This window comes from Xenopus tropicalis, chromosome 3 (assembly GCF_000004195.4).
Source record: "Xenopus tropicalis strain Nigerian chromosome 3, UCB_Xtro_10.0, whole genome shotgun sequence".
Lineage (NCBI taxonomy): Eukaryota > Metazoa > Chordata > Amphibia > Anura > Pipidae > Xenopus > Xenopus tropicalis.
The window spans coordinates 99,405,494-99,422,534 of NC_030679.2; the positions used below are offsets into that span (position 1 = coordinate 99,405,494).

General features: G+C 39.4%; 1 protein-coding gene across 3 annotated transcripts in view; it reads right to left on the reverse strand.

Annotated features, from left to right (window-relative positions):
* Nucleotides 1–17,041, reverse strand: part of lipc (lipase, hepatic type) — a 70,134-nt gene that overhangs the window by 21,576 nt on the left and 31,517 nt on the right. For all 3 annotated transcript variants that reach the window (XM_012970028.3, NM_001114259.1, XM_031897606.1), the window contains 2 exon segments: nucleotides 9,226–9,416; nucleotides 8,606–8,785 (listed from right to left, as the gene is read on the reverse strand). In XM_012970028.3, the coding sequence (XP_012825482.1) occupies nucleotides 8,606–8,785; nucleotides 9,226–9,416 (371 nt within the window).

Genomic DNA, 17,041 nt, shown 5'->3' on the forward strand with positions numbered 1-17,041 from the left:
AAGGGAATTCAATAATAACCTATATTAACCGGGCTTTATAGCCGTTAGAATTCCATTAAGAGAACACTGACTCTGTAATGCGCACATATGCCCCAAAAGACAGCGAGTTCCAATTTTTTTTTGTTTAGGTTTTCCCATAAGGACATTTAAGATCTTCCTTGTTCTGCAGTTCGTTTTACTGTATATTACAGCCAAGATGCTCTGCTTCCCCATGTATTTAAATTCAGAGCAAGTATAAGAATCAGAGGATTGAGTTGTTCTTTGGAAGAACTGCTATTTAGTAGCTGAAATACATCACCATAATTTTGAAGAAAGAAGCTGAGGTAATTATATAACACTGATAAATTTTACATACAAATGTGTATTGGCACCAGAATACCCAGTGCAATAATTTGCTTAGCTGAACATATTTATGCTAATTATATAGCTTGTAAACTAGAGAAATGCTTTACAAGGGCCTGTAACAAATAAGGAAAGTGCATTCCAATATTTTCTCTGTGTTATGGCTGGGGCACTTATTGGGTTCATATATCCCAAAACTCAGAACAGGCGCCAAGGGTCCGGTCACGGCTCACACTTCTGCCTATAACAGCCGCCTTTCACGTTGGGAGGAGCCCTTCACTACTCGGATGCCGCCAGGACTTATTGTGAGAGAGTTATGAGCAGACACGGGAACCAATCGTGTGGCAGGAAGGTGGGGAGTACTCTAAGACAAGCCGGGGTCAGCAACGGTCAGGCAGCGCAGCACAGAATCAGAATCCAAAAGAATAGTCAGACAGGCAAAGGTCGGTTCAGGCAGCAGACAAGAAAGGTCAGGAACGGGCAAATATCGATTCAGGCAGCAAGCAAGAGGTCAAACACGGCAGAATCAGCATTTAAATCACACCCAGTAAGTAAACCTACGTACAGGTACAGGCAGCAAGCGGCTTAAATATTCGAATTTTGGCACCAGAATGACGTCTCGCGTGCGCCGAGCGGCAGACACGAGTGCGCATTCGCAGGGGTGACGGGCATGTGCGCGCATCACTTGACACGCATGCGTGTCAAAAGGCAGCGCCGCGCGTGCGCCTAGAAGAGGATGGTGGGCGTCCCCGCAATGGAGGAGGCGGCGGGCGTCCCCGCTGCCCCACTAGACCACCAGGTATTGTTATATCATATAAGTAAGTGATGACCAATTGTAGCAAGCTCAAAGGACATGTAAACCCTACATTTTCCCCATTTTCCCTCTCACACCTTTTCGGTGACATTTACATCTGTAAATTAATGCAGTGAAGAATGCAGGCTTACACAGGCAGAACGCATTTACGCACCTCCATCAGAGGAGGATGAAGCACCCCATGGTGTGAAAAGCATAATGAGGGCGGAGTATGGAGACTATGTGGCACTGGGATGCACCCTTATGTCGTTTGGCATAGTATGCTTCATTTTTTGATTTTTGGTAACTAATTAGAACCATTAAATGTTTGCATATTTCACTACTAATGTTGTGTATTGTATGTATTTTGTCACCAAACCTGAACATTTTCCCGTCTCTGAGTTTCTTTTCTTTTTTACTCATTTTATCTGTTCATTGGTATATATTCTGTTGCCAGCCTCAGGCAGTAAAACCCTGCTCCTGCAAGTCAAGAATGAAGGGAGTAGACGATGACTTTAAACAGAACATTTTCATTCTGCCTTTGATTGGGAAACTCTTTTAAATATTACAATAAATCTTGTAGGCAATTTAATACATATATGCTATGAGAAATGATCAATGACTAGGCCCAGATCTGATCCCTGTAGGGCACTATACCAAGCTGCAGGTCTGCCTCCCCCAACGCGCTGACTGTAAGTTTAGGTGCGCTCTGGGGAGGGAGTCGGATGGGTGGGGGGGTTGAAAGGCTGCGGCGGGGCCATTGGGGGGTGCAGGGGCCCCCGAGGCAAAAGCCCCTGTGGGCCCTACATCCCCAAGTTCGACCCTGGAAATGATGACAAAGATAAATGTATATAACCACACAAAAACACAGAAACATGCCTTGTCTTAGAAAAGAAATGAAACTGAACAAGAGTATTTTATCATTATTGTTCTTTTATAGTAGTCTCAGACATGTCACTTTGAGTATCTAAAAATAAGCTGAAACATTATGGCAACTAAGATTCAGTAGCAAATCCTTATTCCCATATTCAGAAAGGAATGGAAAGCGCCAAGATATAGAGATGGATGCATTTTCCTCTTGGTAAGAGAAATCTAATCTTTGGGAGATCTGCTAGAAAATGTAATAAATAAGACTGCTTCCCTCACTATCATGCATTAATGCACCAGTATTGGAAATTCTTTTAGCGATTTATCAAATGCTGTGTGGCTATACAGAAAAACACAATCAAATGTATATAGTATTTTTTTCAGTAAGGAAGGGAGAGCAGTAAAGCATGGGAATCAGAATAGTAAGAAAAAACATTGCTAAATACTGTCATTGTTACTTGAAAATAAAAGCACAGAAAGTTAAAGGTGAAGTGTAGAAGAGTGCAAAGCTACAAGTTTGCCATCTGGGTCTGATCTAGCCGGTCAGTTTCACTCGGAGAGTTCGGCGTGCTCGGAACACACACAGCCCATTTACTTTACTGTGAACTGGAAACGTATTAAGCAGAGGTTTGCTGAACTGCTCTGATCCGACGTACATTTTTATACTGCTGAGAAAAGCTGCTTTATTTTGCTGATCTTTTTTGTGGAAGAAAAACAGCTTTTATTTTTTATGTTCTGCTCCCGGCTGAAATAAAAGCCATTTTTCCTTTAAAAGACATTTGGTGTCCTGACCATTGCTCTGCTACATGCACTAATGAACATTCATTGGAAGTTTCACCATTACAGAGTTCTCGGGAAACTTCTCAGAGCTGCATAACAATAACAAAGCCCCTGGGGAACCCAGATACACCCCAAGGATATGGGTTTTTAAGCATCTCCCAAAGAATTCTTTTCTTTTTTTTTTTAACATGTTTAATGAAAGAGCTTTTTAGTATTAATTAAATATGTACCTTGTTCTATTTGTTTTATCTGCAGTATTTATCAGATATTTGCCTTCTTTCATATTTTCTGCAAATTGAAAAACCAATATTTGCTCCTGATTATTTAGGGCTCTGGTACACGGGGAGATTAGTCGCCCGCGGCAAAACTCCCTGCTCGCGGGCGACTAATCTCCCCGAGTTGCCTTCCCTCTGCCATCCCACCGGCGAACATGTAAGTCGCCGGCGGGATGGCAGACGCGGCAGCGCGATTTCGGGAAATCGCCGAAAAAGACTTGCGAGGCTTTTTCGGCGATTTGCGCGAAATCGCGCTGCCGCGTCTGCCATCCCGCCGGCGACTTACATGTTCGCCGGTGGGATGGCAGAGGGAAGGCAACTCGGGGAGATTAGTCGCCCGCGAGCAGGGAGTTTTGCCGCGGGCGACTAATCTCCCCGTGTACCAGAGCCCTTAAGGATTTGAAGTCATTTTTCTTATTTTTTGAGGTACAAATATTTGCTCATTTGGATCAGGCACAAAGATTTTCACCCACAAGAGCAAAGAATTGCACCCATCGGTGCCCTAGGAGCAGATACAGGGAGAGCAATGTGCATTGTAGGGAAAATAAATGCCCTGTTCCCGGATTTTACACTTTACACATGACCCCCTTTTAGTAAATGAGCCTTTATGTACAATCTTGTTTCCAAATAAGCCGGGACATGATATGTAAATCATTTAACCCCTATATTTAATTAATAGTACAAAGACAACATATCAAATGCTGAACCAAAGAAATGCTATCAGTTTTTGAAAAAGATATTCTCATTTTGAATTTGATGCCAGCAACCTCTGCTAACAACATGCTGTAAGTTTTTGGGAACTGAGAAGACCAAAGTAAAATGGTGCCCCATTCTTGCCTGATGTAGGATTCCAGCGGCTCATCAGTCTGGGGTCTCCTTTGTCATATTTTTGCTTTCATAATGTGCCAAATGTTTTCAGTGTATGACAGATCGGGACAGCCATGCTGTTGTAATACATGCAGAATGCGGTTTGGCATTGTCTTGCTAAAATAAGAAATCCCTTCCCTGAATAAATATGCTGTCTGGATGGCAGCATATGTTGCTCTAAAATCATTATATATACAGTGGAGGAAATAATTATTTGACCCCTCACTGATTTTGTAAGTTTGTCCAATGACAAAGAAATGAAAAGTCTCAGAACAGTATCATTTCAATGGTAGGTTTATTTTAACAGTGGCAGATAGCACATCAAAAGGAAAATCGAAAAAATAACTTTAAATAAAAGATAGCAACTGATTTGCATTTCATTGAGTGAAATAAGTTTTTGAACCCTCTAACAAAAAAAGACTTAATACTTAGTGGAAAAACCCTTGTTTGCAAGCACAGAGGTCAAACGTTTCTTGTAATTGATGAGCAAGTTTGCGCACATTTTAGGAGGAATGTTGGTCCACTCCTCTTTGCAGATCATCTCTAAATCCCTAAGGTTTCGAGGCTGTCTCTGTGCAACTCTGAGCTTGAGCTCCCTCCATAGGTTTTCTATTGGATTAAGGTCCGGAGACTGACTAGGCCACTCCATGACCTTAATGTGCTTCTTCTTGAGCCACTCCTTTGTTGCCTTTGCTGTATGTTTTGGGTCATTGTCGTGCTGGAACACCCATCCACGACCCATTTTCAGTTTCCTGGCAGAGGGAAGGAGGTTGTCGTTCAGGATTTCACGATACATGGCTCCGTCCATTTTCCCGTTAATGCGAATAAGTTGTCCTGTGCCCTTAGCAGAAAAACACCCCCAAAGCAAAATGTTTTCACCCCCATGCTTGATGGCGGGGACGGTGTTTTGGGGGTCATAGGCAGCATTTTTCTTCCTCCAAACACAGCGAGTTGAGTTAATGCCAAAGAGCTCTATTTTGGTCTCATCAGACCACAGCGCCTTCTCCCAGTCACTCACAGAATCATTCAGGTGTTCATTGGCAAACTTCAGACGGGCCTGCACATGTGCCTTCTTGAGCAGGGGGACCTTGCGAGCCCTGCAGGATTATAATCCATTGCGGTGTAATGTGTTTCCAATGGTTTTCTTGGTGACTGTGGTCCCTGCTAATTTGAGGTCATTAACTAACTCCTCCCGTGTAGTTCTAGGATGCTTTTTCACCTTTCTCAGAATCATTGACACCCCACGAGGTGAGATCTTGCGTGGAGCCCCAGAGCGAGGTCGATTGATGGTCATTTTGTGCTCCTTCCATTTTCGAACAATCGCACCAACAGTTGTCACCTTCTCTCCCAGCTTCTTGCTAATGGTTTTGTAGCCCATTCCAGCCTTGTGCAGGTCTACAATTTTGTCTCTGACATCCTTGGACAGCTCTTTGGTCTTTCCCATGTTGGAGAGTTTGGAGTCTGCTTGATTGATTGATTCTGTGGACAGGTGTCTTTTATACAGGTGACTAGTTAAGACAGGTGTCCTTAATGAGGTGGACTAATTGAGTAGAAGTGTCTAACCACTCTGTGGGAGCCAGAACTCTTAATGGTTGGTAGGGGTTCAAAAACTTATTTCACTCAATGAAATGCAAATCAGTTGCTATCTTTTATTTAAAGTTATTTTTTTGATTTTCCTTTTGATGTGCTATCTGCCACTGTTAAAATAAACCTACCATTGAAATGATACTGTTCTGAGACTTTTCATTTCTTTGTCATTGGACAAACTTACAAAATCAGTGAGGGGTCAAATAATTATTTCCTCCACTGTAGTTCAGCATTAATGGTGCCTTCCCAGATATGCAAGCTCCCCATGCCATGTGCACCAATGCACCCCTGTACCATCACAGATACTGGATTTTAAACTGCGCACTAATAACAAGCTGGATGCTCCTTCTTCCTTTTAGCCCAGAGGACACGGCATCCATGATTTCCAAAAAGAATTTCAAATTCTGATTGGTCAGATCACAGGACAGTTTTCCACTTACCTCAGTTTATCTTAAATAAGTTTAGGAAAGAGAAGGCAGCAGTGCTTCTGGATTATGGTTAAATATGGTTTTTCTTTTCATGGTAAAGATTTAACTTGCATTTGTGTGTACCCAGACAGTGTTTTTGGAAGTATTCCTGAGCCCATATTTTCGCTACAGAATTGTGTTTTTTTTATGTAGTGCTGTCTGAGGGCTCATAGATCACAGCCATTCAATATTGGCTTTTGGCCTTGTCTAAAATTCCTCAGATGCTCTGAATCTTTTAATGATATTACATACTGTAGATGATGAAATTCCCAAATTCTTTGCAATTTTATATTAAATTGTTGCAATGCCCAGCCTCTCTGGGATGCTTTCCTTATACACAATTATGTGGCTGACCTGTTGCCAATTGGCGTGATGTTCTACAAGGTGTTTTTTTAGCATTAGACAACTATTCCAGTCTTTTCTTGCCCCTGTCCCAACTTTTTTAAACGTGTTTGTGGCATCAAATTCAAAACGAGCATATATTTTTCAGAAAACAATAACATTTCTTAGTTTCAACATTTGATATGTAGTCTTATATACTATTATTTATTAAATATAGGGTTTAAATGATTTGCAAATGATTGCATTCTGTTTTTACTTATTTTTGACACAGTGTCCCAAACTTTTTGGAAATTGAGTTGTATTTTGTTTTATTTACAATTTAAAATTAATGTAAAAATTGAAGCATTTTCTCAGTGAAGTTTAAATAAATAAAATGGACAAAATGCTGAACCAGCCAGTTTAGGAGAGGCGGATTATGAATAATTCTGGAGCAAAGTGATAAATATAAATGAAATTGTTTACTTTTATAAATATGCAGACTTTACATTGCACCAGAATGAGTCAATTTATACAATGTACCCGTACATTAACCTATTGTAACATCAGGGGCTTATGTTGTACAATTATTCATGCAATTGTTTTAGTACTCCTTGTTTTTGCATCTTATGGTGCAATGAAGATGTTCAGAAGATTAGCAAACATACAGTGGAGGAAAAAATTATTTGACCCCTCACTGATTTTGTAAGTTTGTCCAATGACAAAGAAATGAAAAGTCTCAGAACAGTATCATTTCAATGGTAGGTTTATTTTAACAGTGGCAGATAGCACATCAAAAGGAAAATCGAAAAAAATAACTTTAAATAAAAGATAGCAACTGATTTGCATTTCATTGAGTGAAATAAGTTTTTGAACACTCTAACAAAAAAAGACTTAATACTTAGTGGAAAAACCCTTGTTTGCAAGCACAGAGGTCAAACGTTTCTTGTAATTGATGACCAGGTTTGCGCACATTTTAGGAGGAATGTTGGTCCACTCCTCTTTGCAGATCATCTCTAAATCCCTAAGGTTTCGAGGCTGTCTCTGTGCAACTCTGAGCTTGAGCTCCCTCCATAGGTTTTCTATTGGATTAAGGTCCGGAGACTGACTAGGCCACTCCATGACCTTAATGTGCTTCTTCTTGAGCCACTCCTTTGTTGCCTTTGCTGTATGTTTTGGGTCATTGTCGTGCTGGAACACCCATCCACGACCCATTTTCAGTTTCCTGGCAGAGGGAAGGAGGTTGTCGTTCAGGATTTCACGATACATGGCTCCGTCCATTTTCCCGTTAATGCGAATAAGTTGTCCTGTGCCCTTAGCAAAAAAACACCCCCAAAGCAAAATGTTTTCACCCCCATGCTTGACGGTGGGGACGATGTTTTGGGGGTCATAGGCAGCATTTTTCTTCCTCCAAACACAGCGAGTTGAGTTAATGCCAAAGAGCTCTATTTTGGTCTCATCAGACCACAGCACCTTCTCCCAGTCACTCACAGAATCATTCAGGTGTTCATTGGCAAACTTCAGACGGGCCTGCACATGTGCCTTCTTGAGCAGGGCGACCTTGCGAGCCCTGCAGGATTTTAATCCATTGCGGTGTAATGTGTTTCCAATGGTTTTCTTGGTGACTGTGGTCCCTGCTAATTTGAGGTCATTAACTAACTCCTCCCGTGTAGTTCTAGGATGCTTTTTCACCTTTCTCAGAATCATTGACACCCCACGAGGTGAGATCTTGCGTGGAGCCCCAGAGCGAGGTTGATTGATGGTCATTTTGTGCTCCTTCCATTTTCGAACAATCGCACCAACAGTTGTCACCTTCTTTCCCAGCTTCTTGCTAATGGTTTTGTAGCCCATTCCAGCCTTGTGCAGGTCTACAATTTTGTCTCTGACATCCTTGGACAGCTCTTTGGTCTTTCCCATGTTGGAGAGTTTGGAGTCTGCTTGATTGATTGATTCTGTGGACAGGTGTCTTTTATACAGGTGACTAGTTAAGACAGGTGTCCTTAATGAGGTTGACTAATTGAGTAGAAGTGTCTAACCACTCTGTGGGAGCCAGAACTCTTAATGGTTGGTAGGGGTTCAAAAACTTATTTCACTCAATGAAATGCAAATCAGTTGCTATCTTTTATTTAAAGTTATTTTTTTGATTTTCCTTTTGATGTGCTATCTGCCACTGTTAAAATAAACCTACCATTGAAATGATACTGTTCTGAGACTTTTCATTTCTTTGTCATTGGACAAACTTACAAAATCAGTGAGGGGTCAAATAATTATTTCCTCCACTGTATAAAACATTACTTTTAAGATTTTACCTCCAGCCATTCCAGAAATTCAGCTATTTCTAGACCTATAATACGAGTATTCTGCACGGCAATAGGGTAGTGAACATGGGCAAAGGTCAACCAATCTGCAACAATGACATTAACTTGTCTTTTTTGTGATTTAAACGCTGATGCCATCTTCCAAATCCAACTCTCCAGCATCCCATCAACCTAAACAATAGAAATATAAAAACATCACAATCTATAAAAAACTTCATGGGGGATTGATACAGGTAACTATTAAAACATATAACTTTTTGTATCTGATTTTCATTTATAATTGCATATTTACTTTTATTCTTGACTAGGAGATTAAATGAGAATCAGGTCAATGTGACATCAGGGATCCCCAACCTTTTTTAATCGTGAGTCACACTCAGATGTAAAAGTGTTAATGTGCCACACAAGCACGAAAAAGTTCCTTGAGGATGCAAAATATGGGCTGTGATTGGCTACTTGATAGCTCCATGTGACCTGCTGCCCTGCAGGAGGCTCTGCTTGGAGTAAAACTGTGTCTCTGTGCTTCCAAAACTTGTCTCCAAGCCAGAAATTCAAAAATGGGCACCTACTTTGAGTAACTCTATAGTAAAAAGAAATATTTGTTTGCATACCGACCATCCATGGATAATGATTACAAGGGGAAGTGACTCATTAAATGAGCACTTTTCAAGAGTTTCTGGTTGAAATATTTGAATCTGACATAAATCTTCATCTCTTCCCTCCTCATATAACTTAAACTTTGTCTCTGGTATGTCCTGATGCTTTTTAATTCTTGTGGCCATCGCATGTTCCTCTTCTTTACCTGTAAAACATAAAACATTTGTTAACAACCTAATTTTAATCAGTAAATATCTAATACTCAGTCTCTTTGTTAAATGTATATTGAAGCAGTATAATTCTTAATGAATCACAGTCAGTGTAGGACTGGCCAGAAGGGATGACTTTGACGTTGTTGGCCAGCTTGAAGTTTATCGCAATATATGGACAAACAATCCCTGTTTTGCTTAAAGGGAAGGGCATTTCTTGGTAGCTTAATGCACAGGATGTCTTAATGTCCTATATTTATATTGATAATGGGTGAGCGTAGAGGATCTCTTGTTGCTGTCTGTATAAATTTTGTGGCCACAGTTTGCAGAAATCAAGCAGGGCTGCGGAGTCAGTAGATAAATTCTCCGACTCCGACTCCTCTGTTTCTGATACTTCCGACTGAAACACAACTGAACTGATAATAAACTGATAGACAATTTTATCTATACTCCTACTCCTAATGATTTCCGTAGAATCCCATAGTCATGTTTAAAGTTTAAGCTAACATTACAGCTGAATTACAGCAGTTTTTCAAATGTTTTAAAGCTTCAGTCTTAAAGGAACAGTAACACCAAAAAATAAAAGAGCTTTAATGTAATAAAAATATAATGCACTGTTGCCCTGCACTGGTAAAACTGGTGTGTTTGCTACAGTAAAACTATTATAATTTATATAATAAGCTGCTGTGTAGCCCCGGGGGCAGCCATTCAAGCTGGAAAAAAGGAGAAAAGGCACAGGTTACATAGCAGATAACAGACAAGTTCTGTAGAATACAATAGTGTTTTATCTGTTATCTGCTATGTGCCTGAGCCTTTTCTCCTTTGAATGGCTGCCTCCATGGCTACATAGCAGCTTACTTATATAAACTATAGTAGTGTTTCTGTAGCAAACACCCCAGCTGTACCAGTGCAGGAATGGCTGCCCCCATACTACACAGGAGCTTATTTATATAAATTATAGTAGATTTTCTGAAGTAAACACACAGTGCAGGGCAGCAGCACATTATATTTTAGTTACTTTTATACAGTTTCATTTTTTGGTGTTACTGTTCCTTTAAACTATTGACTACCCATTCCCTTCACGTATACAAGTATTTCTAGTCCTGCAAATTTTTTTTACTTAATTAGTTATCAGTGAGAGTTAGGCTGGGTTCACAGTGGGCATTGGGTTCCCTGAAACAGAGGAACACGACGCAGTGGAGCTGCCGCACCTTAACTGTGCATTACATCCCATTTAGTGAAGCATACAGTCAAAGAAAAGATTCATGGTCACTCAGCGTGTTCGTTTATGCACTGCGTGCTTTGGGCTTTATTCTTATAGCAGAGAAGTAATTAATTTTGACTGTTTGTGAATTGGGACATTTAAACTTGCTTTATTATTTTTTTTTTATTCCCATTTAAATTTAGTAGGAGTCGGAGTCGGAGTTGGTTCATTTTTTGCCGACTCCGACTCCAGGTACCCAAAATTGCCTCCGAGTCCGACTCCTCGACTCCGACTCCACAGCCCTGAAATCAAGTCAGCAACAGTCGGCCCATGCAGTAAGTAAGGGGTTATATTATCTACTTTTATGGGCAGAGGTTTGAAATATTAATGCCTGGGTGTTTAAATAATCAAAAAAGTATGCAAAAGTTCAAAAAAAGTATAGCACTCAATACAGCCTGCTAAAATATAATGAGTAATCTGTTAAGTGATAACCCAATGTTTTAGTCATTTGGAGGCAGATTTAATAAAACTCAAATTTTTCTCATTTAAAAAAAAAAAAAAAAATTTGAATGAACTAATTTCCACAAATGACATTTGTAAAAAAATCTGAACTTAAAAAGCACGTGCGGGCAAATAATTGTGGAAAAGTTGCAAAAACTGCATCTCTTTCGAATTGTTGCAAAAAAGCCAGCTTCAAAAATCCGAAAACCTCTAACAATTATATATATATATATATATACTTACAGATATGAGACATGTTATCTGCAAACCTGTTATCCGAAATGCTCTGAAATGATTTAATTTTTCTCTGTAATAATAAAACAGTACCTGTACTTGATCCCAACTAAGATATAATTACCCCTTATTGGGGGCAGAACAGCCCTATTGGGTTTATTTCATGGTTAAAAGATTCCCTTTTCTCTGTAATAATAAAACAGTACCTTGAACTTGATCCCAACTAAGATATAATTACCCTTATTGGGGGCAGAACAATCCTATTGAGTTTATTTAATGTTTCAATGATGTTTAATTAGACAAATTATAATGATATAAAACCCCAAGTCCCAAGCAATCTGGATAACAAGTCCCATACCTGTATACCTTTTTCAACACTTTGAACATGGTTTTATCAAAAGTGCATTGAGTTTTTTCAGAATTTAAGGGTGCTAAAACTCAGCATCATACTGGTATTGAATCTATTATCTGGAATGCTTGGGACCTATGATACCCTTTCCAGGGAAAGGGATCTTTCATTCATTTGGATCATCATATCTAAAAAACATTTAAATATTAAATAAACCCAGCAGAATTGTTTTACCAGCAATATGGATTCAGGCAGCTTAGTTACCATTAAGTACAAGGTACTGTTTTATTTTTACAGAGAAAAAAGGAAATCATTTTTAAAAATTAAGTTATTAGTCTAGAATAGACTCTACAGGATTTAGCCCATAATTTGGAGTATTTTGGATAACAGGTTTCCAGAGTGAGGATTCCAATACCTACATTATTATTACTACACAGAGGCTAATAGAAGAAGACTATTTACTATTAATTCCATACTAATATTGTAGCTATTTTTCATTAACTGTATATTGCCTTTAGTAAACTGAAACTCTGTTACTCCAACATGACTTCTTTTAAAGCATTCTTCTTCACAAAAAATAAGCATGAACTTGCGTTAAAGGTTGGGAGGTTTTTACAATATTACACCGATGCAAATAAAGATCTCAGTACAGCCATGATCCATTGCATTCCTTTTGAATTTAAGTGAATGGCAAGGGAATGAAATTGAAATTTCATCAATGAAAATGTAATTGTATACTGTACATCACATTTTAAGACATGCTTGAAAGTGCTCTTCGCTATAAGCAGATTACAAACTATAAAATGTGCAACTTTTTTTCTGCTGGTGGAATAGGTGCTAAGTGTTTGCAAAACTGATGATGAACACAAAAATTATTCACATTGTACATATTCTTTACATTACTGACTTTTATTACATTCTTCCATTTGTTATTCAGAGATCTTGTTATTCTGCCCCCTACAGCAGTCACTATACCAAATTTTCTACCAACAACTTTCATTCCAATAACCAGTGTGGTTATTCATAGTGGTGAGCGAATCTGTGTTCGAAACATTTGCGAAACGCATTTGTTGTGCAATTTTTTTTGTCGGCCGCGTCTATTTTTTGTCGACTGCGTCTATTTTTTTGTCACCCGTGTTTTTTTTATGCGTCCGTGCCCAATTTTGACGCGCGCACCTTTTTTGACGCGACCGCGCCCAATTTGATGTGCAACAAAAAAAATTTGCCCCAACGAACTTTTCCATGGTGAATTTTCACAGCAGTTTTGCGAAACAATTCGCCAATGGCGAAATGCGGAAATTCGCTGCAAATCCATGCCTGGCGAAAAAAATTTGCTCATCACTAGTTATTCACAATTAATGCTTGCTGCTAAAAGATGTTATTTCTGTACTGCTCTGTATCATTATAATTATCTTTATATAGTGCTAGCACTTTTACACAGTTCTTTACACATTAGTCCCTATACCAGTGGAATTTATAATCTAAGGTCCCTGTCACATTTACAGATTCAGAACATACAAACTCCTTGCAGATTACCCCTATGCCGGAAGGTAACATAGTAACTATGTTAAGGTAGAAGACTAGTTGCAAGTAAGAGCAGACTGCCAATCAGTGAATTCTGGCAAATGCCAGAGGGGCTGCTGTAAGATGCCACTATTTATTGGGACAGATGGGAAAAAGGCTGAAGGAATAGACAGTGTTGCAGGTGTGATTAGGGAAGTTAAAGGACAATTAAAGGTTAATATAAATTAAAAGTAAGTCTAAAGGCATTCTTTTTAAGTACTTACTGCATATCTACATTCCCAGATCCCTGCTTGCTTCTCTGAGATATGGTGCTGGCAGCCTACAGCAGTGTGATGACTCCAGTGACATCACTAAAATCACTCTTCCCTTCCTGTAGGCTGCCAGCACCATATGCCTTCCTATTCTCTGAGCATGTGTGTAACTTGATCGTGTCTGCTGTTCTGAGCTACACATGCCCACCAGCCAATCAGAAGCGGATCTGGCAGAGGGGAGGGGGGGAGGGAATGAAACACATGTGCAGTAAGAAGCAAGGAGGGAAAGGAAGGGAGAATACCTTTTTAGGTGAGATGGCTGCCTGTTCTAGAAAATGTGAAGTAAGTGTGACTGAGTAAATATTTGATTAGGTGAGCCAAAAGTGTGGCGTTTTTACTAAACAATAGGAGGACTATTGGGCAGTATGCTTTTTAAATTTTGACTTGCATTCTCCTTTAAGGAGGGGGCAATATAGGGTAAGGAGTGCTACCTCTTTGGTGGAGGAGAGAATGGATGCAGCTGGGGGGAAATGTTATTTGTCACACTTGGAAGAAATGCTTGCCAGGGGGTCAGGACCAATTTTAAGGGCAAATATGCCAAAGTTGTGGTTAGTTGATATTACATGTCCCCCAGTGCTACGTGGGCCAGTGAGAATGAACATTTGCACTCTCACTTGCACATCTATCGCTCCTATAGGAAATGTTAGCATTGCAGGTAGCCTCAATGGGCATGCATTCCAGGTAGGGGTGTATAGATTTCAATTTGTTATTTATACATTTTATCTGTTATGAAATATTATTATTTATATTGTTTTGATTCTACGATGCTGTTTTGCCTCTGACAGCCATTGATCATAATGCCCTAGACATCAGCATAGGGTTGCCACCTTTCTTTGGCATTAATACTGGACTTTGGGATACAATGATGTCGCTTGGGGCAGGGAAATGGGCATCTTGGTGGGGAAATAGGCAGGGCAGAAGTGGACATCTACTTAAAAGGGGAGTGTCCGTCACAGAGAGAGGGTCAGGGAGGGGAGGGATCTATAGGAAGGGTTGCTACCCTTACAAATTTATTGCCGGTAAATTTGCCAGCTAGGCCAATCAAATATCAGCTTGGTGGCAACCCTTCATCAACATTAACAACTAAACATACAGGCACAATCCTCAGGTATGGGACCTGTTATTCAGGGTGCTTGGGACCTAAAGTTTTCTGGATAAGGAATCTTCCCATAATTTGGATTACCATATTTTAAACCTTAAAAATAATTTGAATATAAATTAAATCCAATAGGATTGTTTTGCCTCCAGTAAGGATTAATTATATCCTAGTTGGGATCAAGTACAAGGTACTGTTTTATTATTACAGAGAAAAAGGAAATCATTTTTGAAAGTATGAATCATTTGATTAAAATGAAATCTATGGGAGATGGCCTTTCTGTAATACTATGCTTTCTGGTTAACAGGTTTCCAGAAAATGGATCCTATATTATTGTCTTTCGATGCACTTATCAATCCCTCCATGAATTAAGGTAAATCTACACATTTCAGGTTTATTTCTGTTGTGTTGGTATATTTCTCTGTGCCATTTATGTTCAAAAATGAATCTGAAATGGAAGTTTATTTGATACATTCATACAAGGTGACTTTGGAAGGCATGTCTAATTATCTGTACAATAATATCAGTATATTGTAAATCTCAGAGCCACAATAAGACAAGCTGCACAATTTACTAGTAATAAAGAATATTATGGTGCTTTTAATTGCTACAAGCAACAAGTCCTTGCATGCATTTATTATGCTGGTTATTAAGGTGACAGTCCTGATCTATGGTAATATTCATCAGACATATAAGCGCTGTACTACATTCCTGTCTGTTTTTATGAATCTTCAAAAATGAAGCATAGCTCGTCCTAGGCTTGAAACAGGGGCAGCTTAGCAGTGTATAAACAGTAGGGTTTCTTAGGTGATAAATGGAACCTCCAGCAGTTCCCTGACAAATTCTGCGCTCAGCAGTCTTTCAGCAGAATGACTTTGTGTGCGTCTGTGAATGCAATTATGGGTCCTTTTTTCAGGGCTCTTTTTAATGGGATGTCAAATAGGCTTTGCAACTTGATCCATATTTGGTTTTTTATAGTTTGACACAAAAACGGCAGAAAACGGTATGGCATTAGCTAACATGAATATATTTTCCATCGCTATGGAACAGTATTACAGGCTGATAATAAAGCTCTCGCTAGGCACATACAACCTGATTTAGACCCAGTAATACAGAACTGTTTTCCTTGTACAATGAAGGCCGCATCACATGTTCATTTTCAACTCCTTCTTGAAGAATAAAAACATATTGTATGTGCTTCCAATACATTAAACCACTTCTCTGCTGGCCAATTTTCTATGACATTTTCCAGTCTGAAAGTCTGACAGAATGAGCTGAGGCCTTTCACTCCTTCTCTATATTACAGCTTGGCTCATGTAGTTAAAAAGGCTCAAAGCAGGGTGGGGGCTTATGCAATTCAGTGTAAATGCATCTCTCTGCCATGTGTACCTGTCGGCTCAGTTAGGAGGGTAACGCTGACAACAGGGCATTTAGAGCTAAAGAAAATTATAACAGAGTCAATAAAAGGGCTATCTATGCAAGGTAGAATGTATAAGGAAAGTTAGAATCCCCTAATAAGGCAAATAAATAAAAGAAAAGCAATAATGGATGGTTACCATATGAGTTAGATGCACGGGGAGAGAAAATCAGTGTATACTATCAATGTATACTATAGTATATACTGTATACTCTCATATTGCAAACATTTGCTTGTTTACTAAACTTGGGCTAGTGCTTTGTATCCTTTATTTAGTGCAACTTTAATACAGCTGAATAGACACATTCTTCATGGAGAAGGACCTGGGGGTATTTATAGATAATAAACTTGGCTGTAGCAAGCAATGCCAGGCAGCAGCAGGAAAGGCAAACAAGGTATTAAAAGGGGCATAGATTCACAGAAGTAGGGGATTATTCCCCATCTTTACAAAGGACTGGTAAGGCCCCACATAGAATATGCAGGGCCATCTTGGTCTCCAGTCCTAAAAAAAGATATTATTGAATTTAATTGAATATTATTGAATTAGAGTCCAAATAAGAGCTACTATGCTGGTAAAGGGTATGGAATGTCTGAGTTAAGAAGGACTGGCCAAGTTGGTGGGGCAAATATGATTACTTTGTATAAATATATAAGGGGACTATATAACAATCTCTCTAATGATTTATTTACCACTAGGGCCTTCCAGCAAACATCGGATTAGAGAAAGAAGGTTTCAGTTGAAACTGTGAAGCTGTGGGATTCTTTCCCCGTGGCTGTTGTACTGGCTGATACATCATATAGTTTCAAGAGGAGGCTGGATGGATTCTTAGCAAGTGAGGGAATACAGAGTTATGGGAGATAGCTCTCAGTACACTATTTGCCATTGTGTAGTCAAGAAGGATTTTTTCCCTCTCAGGCAAATAGAAGAGGTTTCAAATGAGGGGTTTCACGTTTCTCTGGGTAAACTAAGAGTCCTTGTGCTATT